The 21809-nt window shown below is 35.2% G+C and overlaps 1 protein-coding gene across 1 annotated transcript in view; it reads left to right on the top strand.

The window, feature by feature from the left end:
• The first annotated feature begins 2436 nt into the window (after positions 1–2436).
• LOC127547957 (zinc finger protein 69 homolog) overlaps positions 2437–21809 on the top strand; it is a 38314-nt gene continuing 18941 nt past the window's right edge. Inside the window, exons 1-4 of the mRNA XM_051975089.1 lie at positions 2437–2514; positions 6617–6707; positions 8553–8638; positions 21353–21479. Coding sequence (XP_051831049.1) covers positions 6674–6707; positions 8553–8638; positions 21353–21479 — 247 coding nt within the window. The 5' untranslated portion in view covers positions 2437–2514; positions 6617–6673. The remainder of the gene's footprint in view (positions 2515–6616; positions 6708–8552; positions 8639–21352; positions 21480–21809) is intronic.

Below are 21809 nucleotides of genomic sequence, written 5' to 3'. Positions count from 1 at the left end.
CCAAAGAGATAAATTTAAACTTTATTAAACAAGAACTTACAATTGGAGCGCTAGAAAAAAGGGAATTGATTGCTTAGGAAAGAGTGAATTCTCCCCCTCTAGAAACTTCAGCAAAACTGGATGATTTTGGTGGGGATGTTGCAGAGGGGTTTCTTTTCAAGTATGAATTGGAGTGACTGGTACCTGAGGTCCAAAAAGAGTTTCTTTGAATCTGTGACTACTACAACCTGATCTAATATTTTAAAAACATTACATTTATAATTGTTGAAAGACTATAGAGTTATCATAGAAAGCAGAAAGTTTAAGTGGCTATAGAGGCTATTCTGAATCTGAAAGGCCATCCCTACATTTCCAGGTCATGTAGCCTGTATAGTTCCATTTTGGTGGTTATCACTGCTGGTGCTGTGTCAAATTTTGTATCAAAGGTGGGAGAATGATAGTTTTGTGGACAAACTCTGTTAGGGCATCTTCTCTCAAGTGAACCATCAATTAGCTGAGTAACTACAATGGTCATTTACCTGTTGCCTAAGTTGGATTGCCTGTGCAAATGAGTGTTTGTTACTTCTTATGTTCAAGTTGCCTTCCAGCAATGTAAAATAAATTATACCCTACATAGTATAAACATAAACAGTTTGTTCCTTGTCAGTTAACTACACAGTAACCAACACATTCCAACATCAAGGATACTTCTAAAGTGATAATCGCCAGTCACATCTATTTCATGAATCATATTGCTAAGTATTTTTAATTATCTTTTTTTGGAACAGAACATGTATTTGTTTATAATCATTATCCATAGTTCTCTTTCTGGAAGAGGATGGTGTTTTCCATCCAAAGTCTATTGGGATTGCCTTGGATCACTCAATCACTGAGAAGAACCAAGTCTGTTGATCATTCTACATTCTTGTGTTATCACTGAATCACTGAGAAGAACCAAGTCTGTTGATCATTCTACATTCTTGGTGTTATCACTGAATCACTGAGAAGAACCAAGTCTGTTGATCATTCACAGTATTGGTGTTACTGTTACTGTTTGTTTGAATTAGCTTTGTTCACAGGGGGAAGGGAGGGTTGATTCAGAATCACTGGCATGAGAAAAAGTATGTTAGCTAATGAAAAATGAGTCCAAGAAGAAAATCTGTGATTGGAGAAGGAGCAATTAAAGATGGTAAATGATTTTTGGATTTAAACTCATGACCAAGTGATAATACTGTGTCCCATGGAGGTGCACTTAATAGCAAGTAGAAGTGGGCAAAGGTAAGGCCTGGGGGAGTATGTTCAAAAGGTAGGAGGGGAACTGGATATGGGATGTCTTCTGGAATATTGGAGAAGGCCTCAAGTGAAGACTATGTCCTGGGCTGTTAAAGGAAGACTTTCTGGGAATTCCAAGGAGAGAATAGAGAGGTGAGGAAGAATGTATGGATCTTGAGTCGACAGGATCCACTGGAAAAGCACTGGAGGCAAGATAATATGAAATTGCCTGAAGAGATATTAATTGAACATAGTTATGCTATGCTAACATAATAAAAAGATCTAATTAATTTATAGTTTCAGTGCCATATCAATAAAAATACTACAGTTGCATTATAGTCCTAGATAAAATAATAAAAATCATTACAACGATCAAGAATCTCAGAGAAAATAATGAAAAGAATTTGAGCAGGAAGGGGATGTGGCAGTAGTGTGTGTTGAACTCCACTACTAAATAGGAAACTTCAAAACAATTTGATACTGGTGAAAAGGGGAGGTATATGAGAAGTAATTTAAAGATCGAAACAGACAACAGCAGACTGGATATGATAGGTGAATTTGAATGAGGAATTGACTGGAAAAATTGCATCCTTAACAGGAAGTTAGAAGTTGGAAAGATGAAGGTGGGGAAAGATAATGAATTGTTTTGGAAATGTTCCAAAAGTTATTTGAGGATAAAAGTGGTGCTCAGGAGAGAAATCATGGTTAGATAAATCTAGTTGAAATGACTGAGATCCCATGCAAGATGGAATGAAGGGAAAAGAGAAGGTGGTCCAGGACAGAACCTTTCAGGATCCCCACAGGTAATAAGCATGGCATTGGCTGAAGAAAACTATTTCTTCCTGTGGACAGAAGAGGAGAAAGGAACTGTGTCTGTGTCTGTGAGTTTGTGTATGTGATGAACCAGTAAAAGAATTAGAATGAATCTATGATGTTATAAAACCTAGAACTTTACTTAGATCTGTCTCAGATCAGCCTCATAGTATAGTAGGCTTCCTTAAATGTAAAGACTGGGCAGTATACACAGGCAAAAGTGAAGCCCAAACTACATTTCCCAGAATGCTGAGAGTTCTTGCTTTTTAGAAACCCTCCAGGATTCACAGCCTCAAGGGCTTTTTGCTCTGGGAAATGGAATCTGGACTTGGAGTACTTTGACCAGAAGGTTTCTGGGAAGAGTAGTTCATTAGCTCTGCAGGTGTCAGGAACCTTAGTTTGACTACGTGGCAGTTGCTGGTCCCTTTGTTCTCTGGAGGCTCCAGACTGGTGAGTCAACTCAGGCTCCTCCTCCTCAGAAGGACGCAATCACTGAGGGAGGGAGAGGGAGAAGTCCCTGTCCAAGGATTAGAGAGGGGAAAGGGGAGGGATAGAAAACGGAGGTACTGGAGGTAGGTGTGATCCTATCATTGTCTTTAGGTTTGAATGTGAAAAGAGGAAAGGACCCTATATCTAGGTCTGAAAGTCTGTCCATGTGTTTGTGTGTGAAGAGAAGGCAAAGAACCACATGTGTGCACATGTATGTAGTAGGAGAAAGATTGAAGAACTATATGACAGAGGAAGAGAAAGGAACCCTCTGTGAGTTTGTATATGTATGTAGATGTGTATATGTGTGTGTGAGAGAGAGTCTTCCTATGTGTGTAAAAAGAAGAGGAGGTATCTGTGAGATCTCAGAGACAGAGCATTTATTGAGTGCTTACTATGTGCTATATACAAGGCACTGTGTTAAGTGTTGGGCAAACAAAGAAATGTAGAAAAATGATTCCTGCTCTCAAAGAGCTTGCAGGCTAATGAGATAACATGTATACAACTTTGTGCATATAAGATATTTTGGATATTTTGGAGATAATCTAAGAGGGAGTTCTGTGATTGATAAGGAGGGTAGAGAAGTTCCATGTATAGTGTCTGGGAGTGGGGAGGGGAGGAGCTGTATGTGTATGTGCCAGAGATTGACTCTGTGTTACTAGTCTCTAAGAGAAGACCTCAAAGATGTCTACGTGTGAAAAGGAGAGAAGGAGGTGCTTTGTATCTTTGTGTGAGTAAAGAGGACTAGAGACAGTGTGAGTGTGTGTGTGTGTGTGTGTGTGTGTGTGTGTGTGTATGTATGTACGTGCATGCGCGGGTGAGAGTAGACATCTGTATGAGAGAAGAGTGGCCCCTGTGTCTTGAAAAGAGTAAGAACACTGTTTCAGATAAGACTTCTATGTATAGGTATGAGCATGTGTCCATATCCCTGTCATTATCTGTGAAAAGAGGAGCGAGGAGCTTTGTAGATTTGTGTGTGTGTCATGCATGTGTTGTCATGAATGTGTGCATGTGCATGGTTTGCATGTGAGTGGTCCTGTTTGGGTCAGAGGAAAGGAGTTGTGTGGATCAATCATCTAGCCTTTATTAAACACCTACTGTGTACCAGGCATTGTGCTAAGAGCTGGGGATACAAAGAAAGACAAAAACCAGTCCCTGGTCTCAAGGAGCTCACAAACTGAGGGAGACAATGCGCAAACAATCATGTACAAACTACATTCAGGAGCAATTATAGGTCATCAATAGAGGGAAGGAACTGTCATCAAAGAATCATAGAAAAGCCAGAGAAAGAAGAAAGGAGATATGCTAACCTAGGTATGTGAGGAGAGAGGAGCTTTAAATATGTTTGCATGTGTGTGAAAGGGGAGGACCACTATGTAGGAGTGTGACAGGAGAGAAGAATACTATGGGTGCATGCGCAGATATGAGAGAACAAGTGCTATTGTTCTTCTTTGTGTATGAAAAGAGGAAAGGACCCTGGAGTCTGTATATGAAAAGAAGAGAGGACCTATGTCTGTGTTTGTGAAAGGAGTGGAGCCCTTTATCCCTGTGTTTGTAGGAGAAGAACCCAGTATCTGTTTGTGTTACAAAGGAGAAAGAATGTGTGTGTGTGTAAAGGAAAAGATCCCTGAATTCATGGATATTATATGCTTGTGTGTGTGTGTGCATGTGTGTGTGTGTGTGTGTGTGTGTGTGTGTGTGTGTGTGAGAGAGAGAGAGAAAGAGAGAGAGAGAGAGAGAGAGAGAGAGACAGAGACAGAGACAGAGACAGACAGACAGAGCCACAGAGAAAGAGACAGAGACAGAGAGAAGAAAGGAGGAAGGGAAGGAGGGAGGGAGAGAAAGGGAAAGGGAAGGAGGGAGAGGGAGAGAGGAAGGGAAGGAAGGAAGGAGAGAGGGGGAGGGAAAAGGAGGGAGGAAAAGAGGGAAGGAGGGGAAAGGGAGGAAGAGGAAGGGGGAGGGAAGGAAGGAGAGGGAGGGAGGAAAAGAGGGAAGGAGGGGAAAGGGAGGAAGAGGGAGAGAGAGAGAGAGAGAATATCACTCTATGTATGTATGCTTAGGAAAATAGGAGCCCTGGCTGTGTGTGTTTGTGAAGAGAGAAGAAGCCCTCTGTGGCTTTGAGAAAATAGAAGTGCAGTATTGGTGTGAGTGTTTATGTTTGCATGAGAAGAGAGGAGCTTTGTGTCAGCCTATCTGTGTGAGTTAAAGATGGAGTAACTGTATGTATGTTATATGTAGAGAACATTCAAGTCTAGAAGAGAGACACACACAAAGAAATTGGGAGGATAGGAGAGGTGCACCGTGTGTGTATGTGTGTGTGTGTGTGTGTGTATCTGTATGTAGGGGAAGAAGGGAGCTCTGTGTAAAAAGAGGAGCTCAGTGTACACATATTTGTTTAAAAAGAGGAGAGGAGCCTATGTCTCCATGTATGAGAGAAATTTTGTTTGCAACAGAAGAGGAGAGAGGAACATTGTGTGTGTACGTGTTTGTGGGGGGAGTAATATTGGAGGGAAGAAGAGAAACATTGTGTGTAGGAGAGTTCTGGGTGTCTTGATTTGTGGTGTGTTTGTGTGTGTACATGCACAAGCAGTCCTATATGTGTATATGTATATGGTTTGCATATGAGTGACCCTGTTTGGGTCAGAGGACAGGAGCTGTGTGTCAGTCATGTAACATTTAGTAAGCACCTACTATGTGCCAGGCATTGTGCTAAGTGCTGGGGATACAAAGAAAGACAAAAACCAGTCCTTGCTCTCAAGGAGCTCACAAACTAAGGGAGATAATGTACAAATAATCATGTACAAACAAACAGGAGCAATTATTGATCATTAATAGAGGGAAGGAACTGCCATCAAGGAATCATAGAAAAGGCAGAGAGGAGAGGAAACATGCAAACTTGAGTGTGTGAGGAGAGAGGAGCTCTGTGTCCATGTGTCTGTATGTGAAAAGTGGGGGGGAAATCAATGTGTGTGTCTGGTAGGAGAAGAGCCATGTGTAGGGTGGGGAAATAAAAGGGACAGAGAACTGGGGCTCTGTATTTTTGTCTCTCTTTGGGGAAAAAAATAGTACATCCCTGCTTCTTTGTGTGTGAAAATAGAAAAAGAAGACTCCTGTGATATATATGTCTATATAGAGAAGCTCTGTGTCTGTATATGTGTGTGTGTGTGTGTGTGTGTGTGTGTGTGTGTGTGTGTGTGTGTGTGAGAGAGAGAGAGAGAGAGAGAGAGAAGCAGAGAAAGAGAGGAGATAAACCCTAGATCTGGGTATGTGAGAAATAAGAGGGCAGAGGAGCTCTGTGTGTGTTGGTGCTTGTAACAGAAGAGAGGAGCCTGTGTCACTGTGCCCCTGTGTTCATGCTTCAAGTGTGAGAAATAGAGAGTAGTTGATCTCTATGTCTCTCTCTCTGCATTAGTAGGAGCCCTATTTCTGTGCATCTCTAGTTCTGTCTCTGGATAAAAAAGGAAGAGGAGCCTCATATATCTGTGTGTAGATGCTTCACTGTGTGCACACCAGTTATTAAAGGGCTCCAGGTGTTTGTTTGTGTGTGTAACTTTTTGACTGTCCTGTGACTTACAGTTTTATCTTGTAAACCTCTTGAGGGAAAACCTTCATATTCTTTGTGAAATCTTTAATTTCTCTAATGCCTAGCACCCTGCAATGAGTTAATTGTGGAGGAAATGGAAATTATTGTTTTGGATTTATTTATTTTGTGTCTCTAGCTACCTCTGGAAAGGCCTGAAGTCAGTGAGACTGAGACTGTTAGCTTCCTCCTGTGACTCAGTCCTTTGCTTTTCTACAATAGCAATAGTCCAAGTAGAGTTTTAAGGAATCTAACTTGAGATACCAGGGAATATAATCTCTGTAGGGGAGTAAGATATGAACCCCAGAGTGAAAAAGGCTCCATCTAAAGGGAACTTATTTTTCCTTCTATAGAGTCTTTTTCAAAAGAATGTGAGGATATTAATATAAAAAAGGATCTCTCTTAGAGGGACTCATATTAGGGTTTTCTTTAGAACCTTTGTATAGTTGGAGAATGCTGGAACATTTTCTGACCATTTTGTCCTAGGAAACAGTACTTGGAAAAAAAACCAAGCATCCAGTGAACAACGAAGAAAGAGTGACTATGGAAGATTTAGTGAATATGTTTGAGAAGAAAGGTAAGGATCATATATTGTGAGAGGGGAGAAATATCTGCTGTGACAGACAAAGGCAAAATAGCACTTGGGGGAGGGTATGGGATTGAATAGGTCAGGAAGAACATGATCAAAATCCATAGCTGATCCTAGTTTCCATCTTCTACTTTGTTCTTTCTTCCCACTTTCCATTTTTACCTTGGTTCCTCATTCTTTCTCTCCATCTTCCTCATATATATATATATATATATATATATATATATATATATATATATATATATTTTTTTTTTTTTCATTCTTAATCTGATCTAATCTCTTAGCCACTAACATATATCTTTATCTAGGGTACATTGATTCCTGAATATATATTGTTCAAAATGTAGGGGGAAAAACCCATATAATAACAACAAAAACCACTGTCCTCTTTATTCAGCCAAGACAGGTTATAGCTTTTCCAAAAGGGACTTTCATTATAAGAAAACAGAAGAGGAAAGAAAAAAATATATTGTGTACAAAAATATTAAAATGATGAATTTCCTGATTGGAGTTTTCTGATGCAGAGGAGAATGACTGCCCCAGATTGTGAGTATGCCTGGCCCTAGCTATTTTCTATCTCTTAAACACCATCTGAATCTTTAAGGTCTACCTTTGCAATCCCTCCTTCATGAACCCCAATTTTCCTAGGGAAGGATTGGCTTAAGAATTTGAGTCCTAGGTTGGTAAGATAATGCATTGTTAATTGGACAATGGTTGCAGTAGTGGCAGGAGAAAAGTTTTTCAGTAGGGACACATTAAAAAAAAAATCAGAGTTTGAGAATATGAAGCAGGCTTATAATACCATTGCACAGCTTTTTCTGAAACTATATGGAAATTTTTTCTGCTAAATAGCTCTGGTTCTATCAGAAATTGTGTAGAGTTGGAAAGAGGAAGGTCTTTTTGGCTTTAGGGTATAAGTGAGTATATTTATAGTCTTAGATGTCTCTTCTCCTTGCTCCCCCCTCCCTCCAGTCTATTTAGCCTTTAGCCTCACTTTTTAGCGTTTTTGTAGAGGAAAAAAAAAAGCTCTTGGAAGTCAATATTAGAATCATAAAGTTAGATTTTTTTAAATTGAGGTAACAACCAAAAAATATTGGTGGTAAGATTTGAACTCATGTACTCTGACTCCAGAGTCATTCTTTTTACTCTTAATTATTCCTTTGAGAAACAATAGCCCAATCACCAACTATTTTATAAACTTTTATTTCATTTGGTTTCTGTACACTGGTTGTTTTTGTAGTGTGTTTATGAATAAAGCCTTTTACTTGACAAAAAGCTTTTGGTTTTATTTTCATTTTTTATCTCCACAAGAATAAGAGAAACTAGTAGATAGATATGGTAGTGCTTATTTTACAAACATGCAAATTGTTATTGGAGAAATAAAGATAATTGCTTTAATACCTGTAGTTAGTTAGTGATAGAACCCAATTTATAATCAGACCAGTTCTGTATTCTTTCTTTTGTGTGACATTATTTCATTAACAATAAAATTAAAGCATGCTTTCTCTGAAGAAACTGTAAAATTGAAGTTGGGAGGGAAATGGTAATATTTTTCTTAAGTTAGAAAGCAGAGAGGGTATATAACACATTCATTATCAGCACACTTGGGAACAGAGATTTGAATTTATATTTATGGTCTGATTCTCAAAATGCATAGAATTCTGTGCTCTGGAACCTCTTAGACCACAGGTTAGAATCAAGAATCCTACTGGATCCCCTTTGACCTGTATATGCTTGAGGAAGTGGTCATATCCCAATGAAATGTTTCAGGTTCTAGCCTTGGAGGTCTGAGAGCTGGGGGATGTTCTCTCATGGTTCTTTTTTCTTTCCCAGCTCTGCCTGAGAAGTATGACCTTCTCCCTAAACAAAGCACAGAGGTGGAAGAAATGACCTCTGGGCTTCTGGCATCCACATCCCAGGTGAGCTGGGGTTTCTTCTCTCTCCTTAAAAATTTCATCATCTTTCAGAGAATTTAATGATTTTTTTTTTTTTTTTTTTTGTAATTCTGAAGATTCTTGTCCAAAAAACTTGAATGTGAGCTCAAATTGTCCTTCCTGAGAAGGCTAGTTGCTGAAGGTTCCAAACTAGTATTCTCAACTCGCCAATCATCTTAATAATTTTTGTTTTTGACTGACATTCCCTGCCTTAATCAACCAGGCCTGTATGTGCTCACTATTGTGGTAAGGCTATGAACAGAACAAAAGGAGAATACCCATACTGTGAAACCTCAATGGAATGAAAGCCTCTTGAAAGCAGAGATTGTGTTTTTTGTCTCTGTATAATCAGCACCTAGTAGAGTACCTTACACTTAACAGCTACTTAATTTAAATGCATGAGAGGAGATATAGTCCTTGGCCTCAGAGAGAGTCTAAGAAGGTAAGAGAATACTTTTTTTTTTTTTTGGTTATGTTTTGATGCAATAGACACTTTCCAACAGAAATCTAAACATACCTGTATATTGTTAATTTTAACTTTTTCATGCTTAATAAAATCAATAATTATAATGGTTATTTTTTGTGTACTTAGTCTCCCCTATGTGTATGCATCTTAAAATACTTGAGGGCAAAAATTACATATATGAAGTACATTCCATAAAATGAAACTTATTGTTTTTGTTTTTGTTTGTTTTTAATAAAATCAGTGGCAGACACTTCTCAACAAACATGTATACAACACCCTCTTTATGAAATTAATTTAATAAAACTTCATAAAAAAGTTTATTGATTGTTAAGCAAAGCAAGCTGGATCCTTTAACTTTAACAGCATGTTTAGAACATTGACAGTTATATTTAAACAAAATTTTATTTTCTTTCCATGTTAACTTTATCAACATTGCAATAGACACTATATTCTTTTGGTTCTGCTTTCTTTTTATTCTATATCACTTCATACAAGCATTCCCATGTTTTTTCTAAATTCTTAATATCCCTTTATATCATAAATTCTTTATATTCATATCATTACTTTTGAATATATAATATTCCACTATATTTATGTGCCAGAATTTTTCAGCTGTTCCTCTTTATTTGGGTATATGTAATTATACTCTGTTGTTTTATATATATATATATATATATATATATGTCTATATATATATATATACATATACATATATATGTATGTATAATGCTACTATGAACATTTCTATTTCCATACACTTTTTGATAATTTTGATTTTGTATAATTCCAAATTATTTTCCAGAGTATTTGAATTTATAACTTTATTAATAATGAAAGAGCATGCAGTCTTTTCTAGTCCCCCAAAAAACAATGTGTTCCCATTTCTTTGCATATTTATTAGCTTGATAGATTCAGGGTTATTTTATTTAGCTATATGCATACCTTTAGGTTTTTATACCAATCAGTCATCCACCAGGCTTTTTCTTGTAACAAAGAAAAAAAGTTGATTATAATCAACTGATATAATAACTAGATATGAAACATCTTGTATCCATAGGCCCTCTCTTCTTCTATATCAAAAAGAAAATACATTTCATCAGCTATATTCTTGGTGTAATTAAGATCATTTTAATTTATATTTCTTTGTTTTTGAACATTTTTTTCAGGTGGCTATTGGTAATTTGCATCTTTCTCTTTTGAAAATAGTGTTCTGACAGATTCTGTCTATTGAAGAATGTCCATTAATCTTACAGATTTCTGTTAACTTCCTATAGATTTTTGGATATCAATTTTTTTACCAGACACACTTAATACAAAGTGTTTTTCCTAATTCCAGTTATAAATATACAGTCATATTAAACGTTTCCATATTAATCATGTTTTGAAAAAAATAACAAAAAGGAAACACCATGAGAAAGTAAAAAAAAAAAAAAAAGTGAAAATAATATGCTTCTGTCTTCATTCAGTTCTCATAGTTCTTTCTCTGGATGTGGATAGTAGTTTTCATACCAAGTAAGTCTATTAGATTGTCTTAGATCACTATTGCTGAGAAGAGCTAAATCTATCATAGTTGATGACACAATGTTGCTGTTAGGGTGTACAGTGTTCTTCTGATTCTGCTCATTTGACTCAGCATTAGTTCATCAAGTTTTTCTGAAATCAGCCTGCTCATTATTTCTCATAGAAAAATAGTATTTCAATTACATTCATATACCACAACTTATTTAGCCATTCCCTAGTGAACAGGCATTCCTTCCATTTTCAATTCCTTGCCCCCATAAAAAAAGTTGAGTTGAATATAATCTTGAAAGCAGAGATGTTTTCACTATTATATTGCAATACAATACAATAGTGGGCCCAAGTGCCCAAAATACGGCAAGTGCTTAATAAATACTTGTTGGCAAGTGATTGTTCTCTGCATCACTGTAGGGAGAACCTGCACCAGGGATATTATAGGTCATTAATATTAAAGAAGAGAATAGGTAGGAAGAAAATAGCACAAATTAATATAATAATTCATTTGTATACTGCTTTCAAGCTTGCAAAGCAGTTTCCTCATTAACTTCTCCATTTTCAGATGGGTGAAACGATTTCTGAGTTATGAAGTGACTTATTTAATTATCATACAGCAAAGAAATGCCTGAGATAAGAATCAAACCTAGGTTTCCTGACTCCATATTCAGAGCTACATCTATTATGCCATAGTATTTCTTCATAAAATAGTTGTTTGATGCTTTTTCATGGCATGAAAGTAATTCCAGGTTCTTTTCAATTTTTGCCAATGAAGCAATAAATCAGGAAGATTTTACTATGTAGAAAAAGCTTTAAGTATTGTCCCAAAGAAAAGGAGTTTTGGGGAATTACTAGTGATACAAACAATAAAGAAGATTAATAAGTAATTTTAAAATAATAAGAAAATTTAAAGTAGGTCAGTATGATCTTTGGCAGTACTTCAGTACAAAGGTGTAAGTATAATAAAGGATGATAAAAATGTGGGAAAAGAGTTCAGTATTAAGATTTTTAAAAGGGCTAAAATATACGTAACACAAAAACTTCTAACCTAGGTGTCATAAATGCTTTCTTAAATAGAGTTAAAAAGCATACCCCATGGTAAACATGTTACAAAATCACAAAAAATGAAGTGGATTTATCTAAACAATTGATAAATTGGTAAACAATTGGTTAACTAGGCAGGAGCCATTTCCGTTAGCAGGTATTAAATACCTACTCTGTGCCAGGTACTGTATTAAGTTGCAGGAGATAGAAAGAAAGTAAAAAAATGGTCCTTGCCTAATTGAAACTTACAATCTGTTGGGGAGATTACATGAAACAATTATATACAAACTATATATATATCATTATATGAATTAGAGGTAGTCTATAGAGGGAAAGACTTGAAGATGATTGGGAAAGACTTCTTTATTTTTGTAGATTTTTTAGTATTTTATTTCTTCCCAGTAACAAGTAAAAACAAATTTTAACGTTTGTATCTTAAACTTTGAGTTCCATATTCTTTCCCTTTCTCTCTCTCCTCCCTGCTCCTGAGAATGCAAATAATTCAACATAAACAGAAGAATAATGGCAAGGAGCAATCACAAGCAAACCAAACTTTCTGATCCTGATGGGAGTATTAAAGAGAGGAAAAAGAAAAGATCCCAAAATCTAAAGGGTACCTCCCACTGTCTCAGACAACTGGTGAATGATTGAAAAAAAAAGCAAACTGTGATATATGAATGTAATAAATTATGATTGTGCCATAAGAAATATACTTATATTGTATTTCAAAGAATCTGGGATAGTATGAAGGAAGCTCAACCAGGAGAACAATTTATGCAAATGTAGCAATTTTGTAAAGAAAAATTAGTTTAAAAGACATAAGAAGTCTGATCAGTTCAATAATCAGCCATATCTTCAGAGGATCTATGATGAAGCACATTAACCACCTCTCAATAAAGAGCTACATAGGCTACAGAAGCATGCATTTGGAAATGACCACCACAATGTGGGTTCATTTTTACTTATTTGTTACAAGGGCTTTTCTTCTATCTTTCATTTTAAAATTGAGAGATGAGGAGGGTAATTAAGCAATACTGGTATTAAAATGGGGGAAATATAGTATTTCAAAAAACATAAAGAACAGTAGGAAGTTTGGAAGGAAGCACAGATAAGCAAGATATTTTTTAAAGTAACATAGAATATAGTATACTTTTAAAAAGCAATCAGTAAGATGTGGAGATTCATGGGTTCACATAAAATTGTCTTTTGTGGTAGTCGCAATGGGAAAATAATTTTTGGAATGCTTAAGTTCAGAATAGATTTCTTTTCCCATAAAAACAAACAAAAAACTTATAGAGATGGAAAGTGCAATGTTATGAACTGTATCACTTCATAAAATAGCTAAAATCAGTGACTGAGAAGAATCATGGAAAAAGGTAAAGAAGAGGACTCCAGTAACTACTGGCTTATTTCCTACTTTCTCTTCTTTATAAAATTTTATAACTATCATTTTTACATAAATTGAGTGTCTACTTAATGGAAATATGAGAAGAATAATTACTAAAATAAAATCTTATATATCGTATTACAGCTTTACATTACCAGTTACTAAAAAGTATACAAAGAATTCAAGATTCTACTTTTTATTCTTTATTGATAATAAAACAGTGTTTGCTCATAACAAAGTGCAACCTTAAAGACTATTATTCAGACAGTTAGCTCTCTTGCATGATTAAGGTCATGATTTGTCACAGATGGAACAAAAGGATGACAATGTTTAATGGCTGTCTGGTTTTCAATATCAAATTAATGTAGATTGAGACATGCTTATCAAAGATATTTATCAATATCATTCAGGATAATTGATGAAGAGTGCAAGTGAATGAATGGTTCCATGAAGGTGAGATTCTTCAGGAATTCCTATTTGTGGGGACCTTCTGATAATTTACTTCAAATTCTGGAATAATGAGAGAAGAATTTTTAAAAAAAATATTACTTATCTTTTCTTTTCTCAAAATAGCCCTTCTTTTCCCTCACTCAGATAGTATTTCCTTTTGTAACAAAAAATTATAACAGAAAAGGCAAAAATAGAAACTAGCACAATGAATATATTTTGACAGTATATATTCTTCAGCTTTTAATGAAGAGAGGATAGTATATTGTCCTATATCTTCTCTAGGGCTATTATAATTATACAAAACTGATTTTTTTGCAATTACATTGTTATAGTTATTATTTCAATTAATTTATAGGTTCTACTTATTTTGTATAACAATAAATAATTATTGATTGATTGATATGCACCACTTTCACATGTCACTATTGGTTTAGTTATTGTCCACATACTTTGTTTCCAATTCTTTGCTACCACTTAAGAATGTTGTTATGGATATTTTGGTATACATTTTGTTTTTTGTTTTTTAAAATTTTTTACATCTTTTACATGCTTTGGATCTCTTAAGATAAAGACATTTATGCTGCTCCTTTAGCATAATTACAAGTTGCTTTTTGGAAGAAGTTGGACCAATTCATAGTTCCACCAACAATGTATTAATGTATCTGTCTTTACACAGTTCTTTGAAGCTGTTTCTATCTTTAGTCATCTTTGCTAATTTACCTAGCGTGAAGTAAAACTTCAGAGTTGTTTTGATTTGCAAATTCAGTGTGGTAAATAAACCAGTTATTTGAAGAGGTCAAGAATGAAAAAAAGGGGGAAAAATTAGAAGGTTGAATTAGTAGGGCGTGCAGAGTAAAACCATGCCTTTTTTTGTCAGGGTGGGTAGGTGAAAAGTGCTATTTTTGTTCTGAAGAAAAGTAAGTAGCATGATTCATTAAAATTTTTCAGTTCTGAAAGTTTGGACAAAACTTTAAACAGTGAAATTTAATGAGGACAAATACATAAAGTGATACTTATCTAAGCCTCAGTTATACAAGTATATAATGGATATGAAGGGGGAGAGTATTAAATAGAAAGTTCATTTCCCTAAGGACTTCTGGGTTTTGTCATTCACCCTTCTGCTGCTTGCTAAAGACCACTGGGCCTTTATATCTACCTTGTACCCAAAGTTGCGTTGTCTCCTATAATTGGGATGCAAGTTCCCTGGAAGTAGGGATTGTTTTACTTTTCAATTTTTATCCCCAGTACTTAAAATTTTAGCCAAAATTAGTGCTAATGAAGGCATTTTCTACTTCGGTTTGATTACAATTTTTACTTCTTTTCCAAATCCAGTGTGAGGCAGCAATGTGTTGTGTGTGCTAAAAAGTCTAATATAATTATAAGTCATAATAGTCACTGTAGAGTGAAGAATACTTAGTTGGGGTGGGGAGGTGGAGGACCAGCAACAAACTGTTCTACATTAGTTATAACACTTTTGAAGTTTTGGGTTCAATTTTGAACTTCCCGTTTTAATAGAGATATTGAGAAACTTGAACATGAAGGTACATAAAAATTTCATAGAAAGAATGGTTGAAAGTACAGGCAATCTTTATCTGATAAAAAGTGTAGCCAATATAAACTCTGGGGATCCTTATCATAATTCCAAGTCTTGAAGACAAGTATTGGGTCTGAAATCAAGGCTACATCTCCTCAGGGACTAAGGATACCCCTGGGAGTCATTAGCTCAAGCCCACATCTATGTGCTTCCCTCCTCAAGATTATTATTTAGGAATAATTTCTAGGAATACTTACTAAGTTGATACAACAAAAACAGTTGGTATAAAACATCTGGATGGTCCCACAAGTATGTACCAAGTACAGGGGGAAAATAGGATAAAGCTTAGAGAATATCATCAACAAAGGGGTAGTTCATAGTTCCTAGAATCTTGAAGTCCTTTTCTCCCATGCGAATGCTTGAGTTTCTCTTTAGTCCTGGTGTAATTTCTTTACTCAGCTCATTGTGCGGCCATGAAATGATCTTTAATCTGGCCTTAGATCTAAATGCAGACACTTCTGGCAGATCATCTGGCATTCCATCATAGGAAAAGATGGGAAATCAACATTCCCCCATGTCCTCTGAATCTTACAAAGTCATTACCTTGCTAAAGTTGTCACAGGACAAAGCTGAAGCCTAGGCTTCTTCTTTCCTCTAGATTATGTAAAGTTTTATTAGAGCACTTCTCTTGCTCCAGTCTCTCTGATGACTCCCTTCTTAAATCATTTGAAAATTTATATGCCCAATAGGGCATGACAAAGTTTTTTTCAATCTACCTGAACCCTCCTTTCATGGGACAGTTCCACATCAAAAGTCTTTTCTCATATAGTCTAGCTCTAATGCTTGTGCTTGATTGTTTTCCCCTAAGGTATTGTATTTGATTGTTTAATTTAAGTAAGGTGAACTAAAAATTGAATAACTCAGTCAATTACCCTTACTAGGCAACTTAGCAATTCTTGTCACCAAATATTTGAAATGTTGTTTTTTAGAAGATGATTTAGACTTATTTTGAAATATTTCAGAGGCCAGAGGGAAATTACAATTAGATGCATTTTTACTTGGCTAATGTCAATAGTCTAATGAATATTTTCCATGAAGTCTTTTTTTTTTTTTTTTTTTTTTTGGAAGAAGGCTAACCACAGATTTTGAAATCAAAGGAGCCTGGAACTCTACCTTATTTATCCATCTCACTTTCCCACTCTTTGAAATTTTTAAGCAACTTGAAGTTATCATTGCATTGACACCACCTCTTTCAAAATAAAAAGATGTACATCTTGAAAAGATGTGTTCAATTCTGAGACACAGTGTGTAGCAATCCATTTTATTAACAGATGCCTATACTAGATTTCTAGTATATACCTAAGTGAAAACAGAGGCCACTTATATACCTTTGAAAAAACATATCTATTTTTAGCACCCCAAGTTAGATTTCCTGCTTTCTCAAGATCAGGTCCTTTTTTTTTTTTCTTCCTGTTTTTGTCAGTCTTTCTGACCTTGTTTGCATCCTGTCCTTTTTTTTTTTTTTAATTGTCTAGCTTTATTTAAAAACAAAACCAAAAAACCTTTTGATATTTTTGTCACTCAAAGATCTTTATTTGAACTGTAGTCTCTATTTTATTTCACTTTTAACTAGGTTAGATTATTTGTTTGTACGAAGGTATTATTATTGAGAAGTCTTATTTAAAATGTAGAACTTAAGGTAGAATATAGAAAAATATAATGTGGACTTTTGTCCTAATAAATCCTACATAACTCACTCAGGAATTCTGTAGTTTTGTTAACTATTAAACACTGAGAAAAGTGTTCTGTAAATTTAAACACTATGCAGATATGAGTATTACTCTTTTCATGAAAACAATTGATTTATTGTTATTTTAGCAATTTTTTGGTACTTTTAATCTCAGACAAATTTTTATCACTTTTATGCCACATGGTTGCATGATTTTTATGGTTAGTGTTCAAATAGTGAAAAGTAAAAGGAAACAAATCTCAGCTCATTTATTTTTATTTTTTATTATAGTTTTTATATACAAAACATATGCATGCATAATTTTTCAACATTGACCCTTGCAAAAATTTCTGTTTCAACTTTTCCCCTCCTTCCCTCCACCCTCTCCTCTAGAAGGCAGGTCTTCCCATACATGTTAAATATGTTAAAGTATATGTTAAATACAATATATGTATATATATTTATACAGTTATCTTGTTGCACAGGAAAGATTGGAATTTGAAAGAAGATAAAATAACCTGAGAAGAAAAAAACAAAAATGCAAGCAAACAATAACAGAAAGAGTGGAAATGTTATGTTGTGGTCCATACTCATTTCACAGTATTTTTTCTCTGGGTCTAGCTGGTTCTATTCATTACAGATCAATTAGAACTGATTTGGATCCTCTCATTGTTGAAGAGAGCCACATCCGTCAGAATTGATCATCATATAGTATTGTTGTTGAAGTGTATAATGATCTCCTGGTTCTGTTTATTTCACTTAGCATCAGTTCATGTAAGTCTCTCCAAGCCTCTCTGTATTCATCCTGCTGGTCATTTCTTATAGAACAATAATATTCTATAATATTCATATACCATAATTTATTCAGCCATTCTCCAATTGGTGGGCTTCCCTTCAATTTCCCATTTCTAACCACTATAAAATGGGCTGCCACAAACATTTTTGCACATACAGGTCCCTTTCTCTTTTTTAAGATCTCTTTGGGATATAAGCCCAATAAAAATACTTCTGGATGAAAGAATATGCACAGTTTGATTACTTTTTGAGTATAATTCCAAATTGCTCTCCAGAATGGTTGGATCCATTCACAACTCCACCAACAATGTATCCCACCAACAATGTCCCAGTTTTCCCACATCCCCTTCAACATTTATCATTATCTTTTCCTGTCATCTTAGCCAATCTGACAGGTATGTAGTGGTATCTCAGAATTGTCTTAATTTGCACTTCTTGGATCAACAATGATTTGGAACACCTTTTCATATGACTAGAAATAGTTTTAATTTCTTCATCCAAAAATTGTTCATAACCTTTGACTATTTATCAATTGGAAAATGGCTTGATTTTTTTTTTTTATAAATTAGAGTCAATTCTTTATATATTTTTAGAATTGAGGTCTTTATCAGAACCTTTATATGTAAAAATGTTATCTCACTTTACTGCTTCCCTTCTAATCCTGTTCAAATTAGTTTTATTTGTGCAAAAGCTTTTTAATTTAATATAATTGAAAATTTCTATTTTGTGATCAATAATGACCTCTAGTTCTTTTTTGAGCACAAATTCCTTCCTCCTCCATAGGTCTGAAAGGTAAATGATCTTATGTTCTTCTAATTTATTTATAATCTCATTCTTTATGCCTAGATCATGAACCCATTTTGATTTTATCTTGGTGTATGGTGTTAGTTTCTGCCATACTAATTTGAATTTTTCCAGCAATTTTTGTCAAATAATAAATTCTCATCCCAAAGGCTGGGGTCTTTATCCCATTTCATTTTTAAAAAATTTCCAGATCTTTTTAAGAAAGAATATTTGACAATTAAAACTTTTTTTTCCCAATAAAATGACTTCCTTTCATTAGACCCAGCAGTATTCAAACACTAGCTAAGATAACTACATATCTGTAATAATTTAGGGGGCATTCTTAGTCTCAAGTTCTATAATTCTTCTGGCTTGTCTTCCCACTATACCCAACCATATTCTGATCTCTTTCATCTATGAAATATTCCTAATTATTGAGTGTTCAGGGAGGACTAGCAACTCTGGTGTTAGGGTTTGCTAAGCTGTAATGTCTAGGCTCAGGATAGACAGCACAAGAATGGTCAAGAATAGAATCTAAATTCTTTATTCTGGCCCAGGCATGAAAACCACCATGAGGCTGGTCAAAGGTAGAATGTCTATCTTCCAGTCCTTTTTAGCCCTTATATATTTGATTGTAATTATATCATTACAGCATACTGATTATTTGTGAACTTAGAGAACCATTATATCACCATACTAAGTATTAAGTATATACATGAACTAGAGAACAATCATCTCATCAATTCCACTGAGTTAACACTTTGTTTCAAGTATACTTCTCCAGAGTCCTGGCCCTTTACACTAAGCCTTCTTCAGGGTTTCTCATCCACCTTTGGTCTGCTCCTGTCATTCAACTTACATTTGTGGCTTAAGAAGTACAATAGTCACATATCAGGAAAACCATCTTACTAGGTGAGTCAACTTAAGTTGAGGATTATCAAACAAGACTTAAACACAATGATGAGTTGGGGGGATGTCTACCCTAAGCATGTGAAGATTTCTTCTTAGAATAATGGGTGAATAAGAACAATTTATTCTAATGGCCATGAAGATAGCTGGAACAGGTACTATGGAGTGCTTAGAATTTGGTTATCCACTGAATCTTAAGCCATAACCAGTCATTTTGACTTTGTCTTGCTATTGAACGTCAGTGATTCTGAAAGAGAGAGTGAGGCTGAAGACTGTGTAGGTCTATCTCACTTAAATCTAATTGCCAAACAAGTCATGGTATTACCCTATAATAATCATGGGTCTTATTCATAAACAAAGGATGAACAACTCCATTCTTCGTGCTTACCATATAATTTGGGATTTAATATTCTGTCTTATATTGTTTTCTAAATTTGTCATGGCTGTGTTTTCTAACTGGACAAAATTACATGCTTTGTAAGCATTTAGACCATGTCTTATAGCTCTTTGATATGTCCAACTTGATATGTTTCACATAGACTAGAACAGTATTTTTTAATTGTCAGTCCTGGTTATATTTAATAATTGAAAAATTGTTTTACTACTAATAGTCTTTACTTTCTTCTAAAAGATGTTTTATTGGGGTGTTCTGCTTTTATATCCTGGTCATTTCTGGAAGTCCTGCATCTATCTCTTCCTTTATTCTCCACCAAACTTCCCTTGTAGAAAAAAAAAGTTATTATATAAAACTAGCATATTTGAAGATGTGAACAATTTAGTTTTATAATAATATTCTTCCTCAGACCTGTGTGAAATGTGTCTGGGGGGGAGGAGGAGGATAGAGTTATGTTTCATTATTTATTCCCCAGAACTATTGCTATTGTTTCAATTATTCATAGTTTGGTTTCAATGAACTTTTCCTTTATTTTATTGAAATCATTGCATATATTATTCTTTTGTGTTGCCTATTTTGCTTTGCATTAATTCATACATATCTTCCTATGGTTCTCTGAATTTTTCATATTCATTATCTCTCACTGTATAGTAATATTAGGTTATAGTCATATGTTACATTTTATTTTCAACCATTTCCCACTGTATACACACTGCTTCCAGGTCTTTTCTACTACAAAACACTCTATAATAAATATTTATATTTTATCTTAGTCTAAATGTAGTTACTTTAAAACATAAAAGACTAAAAAAAAAAAATGGACTATTCCCTTAATACTATTTATTGACTCACTTCATGCCTCCTTCCTAGCTTCGGCTCCCTTCCAAAATTCCTAATCCCTAAACTGCTAGAAGTCATTGTGTTATGGCTTCAGAGGGCAGAACAATATTTGATAGATGATTTTTATGTTATATTGTTTCCCAATATAGCTTAAGTTAGTCTAAAATACTGCCAGATATGGAATACAATAAAGGTTTTATTTGACTTGAAATATTAAGCATTATAAATATTATCAGTTCCTATAATCCTGCCAATTTACTCTTGCACCCATTAGATTCTGACTTGTCTTCCAAAATAAAAAATTAGTAATGGTCCTGGAGAACACATAATGAAACATGCTTCCCTCTCCTCACAGCATACAGGTTTGAGGGAGGAGGATCATTAGGGAACCATTTTATTTGCATTTTCAGATCTGGTGTTTTTGCTTAATTGAATTTATTACAACGGAAATTTTATTGGGGGAGGGGTGTTGTATTTTTAGAGATGCTGGATTTTAGAGGAGCCCCTTAGGGCTTCTCTTTTCTCCCTCCTTCCCTCTCTCCCTCCCTCCTTCCCTCTCTCTCTCTCTCCTTCTCTCTCTCCCTCCCTCCTTCCTTCCTTCCTCCCTCCCTCCCTCCCTTCCTTCCTTCCTTCCTTCCTTCCTTCCTTCCTTCCTTCCTTCCTTCCTTCCTCCCTCCCTCCCTCCTCCCTCCCTCCTCCCTCCCTCCCTCCCTTCCTTCCTTCCTTCCTTCCTTCCTTCCTTCCTTCCTTCCTTCCTTCCTTCCTTCCTTCCTTCCTTTCCATTGTAAGAGGGAGTGGTCATAAAAGTTTGTAAAAATAAGTACACAAAATTAAAAAAAAATACTTTGTGTTTCAGGAATCACTGGCATTCAAGGATGTGTCTATGAACTTCACACAAGATAAATGGGGGCATTTGGATTCTGCTGAGAAAGGTCTGTATAGAGATGTGATTCTGGAGAACTATAGGAACCTGGCTTCATTGGGTAAGGGATATTTCCTTTAATTTTTAAAACATTTTGATTCCTTTTGTTATTCACTGAATAAAATTATAGCCACCCCCCTTCCTTGCCCTTAGGACTGGGAGAACTGAGTCAGGAAAAACCTTGAAACTTTGACCACTTTATATACCATTGTATAAATTCCAGGCATATTATCTCAATCCTTGCTGGAATAATTCCCCTCCTTTTGAGTATTGCCCCTCATCTTGCTGTCTCCTGACCTTGATCTTCTTAATTTAACCCCTATCCTGTCAGGATTAAGTTATTATCCTTTCCTGGAATTATGGGTTGTCTGCCCATCCAGTATATCCTCAT

Source organism: Antechinus flavipes, chromosome 2 (genome assembly GCF_016432865.1).
Source record: "Antechinus flavipes isolate AdamAnt ecotype Samford, QLD, Australia chromosome 2, AdamAnt_v2, whole genome shotgun sequence".
Taxonomy (NCBI): Eukaryota; Metazoa; Chordata; class Mammalia; order Dasyuromorphia; family Dasyuridae; genus Antechinus; species Antechinus flavipes.
The sequence above is the reverse complement of the archived record's forward strand: the minus strand, read 5'-3'. Positions and strand labels throughout refer to the sequence as shown.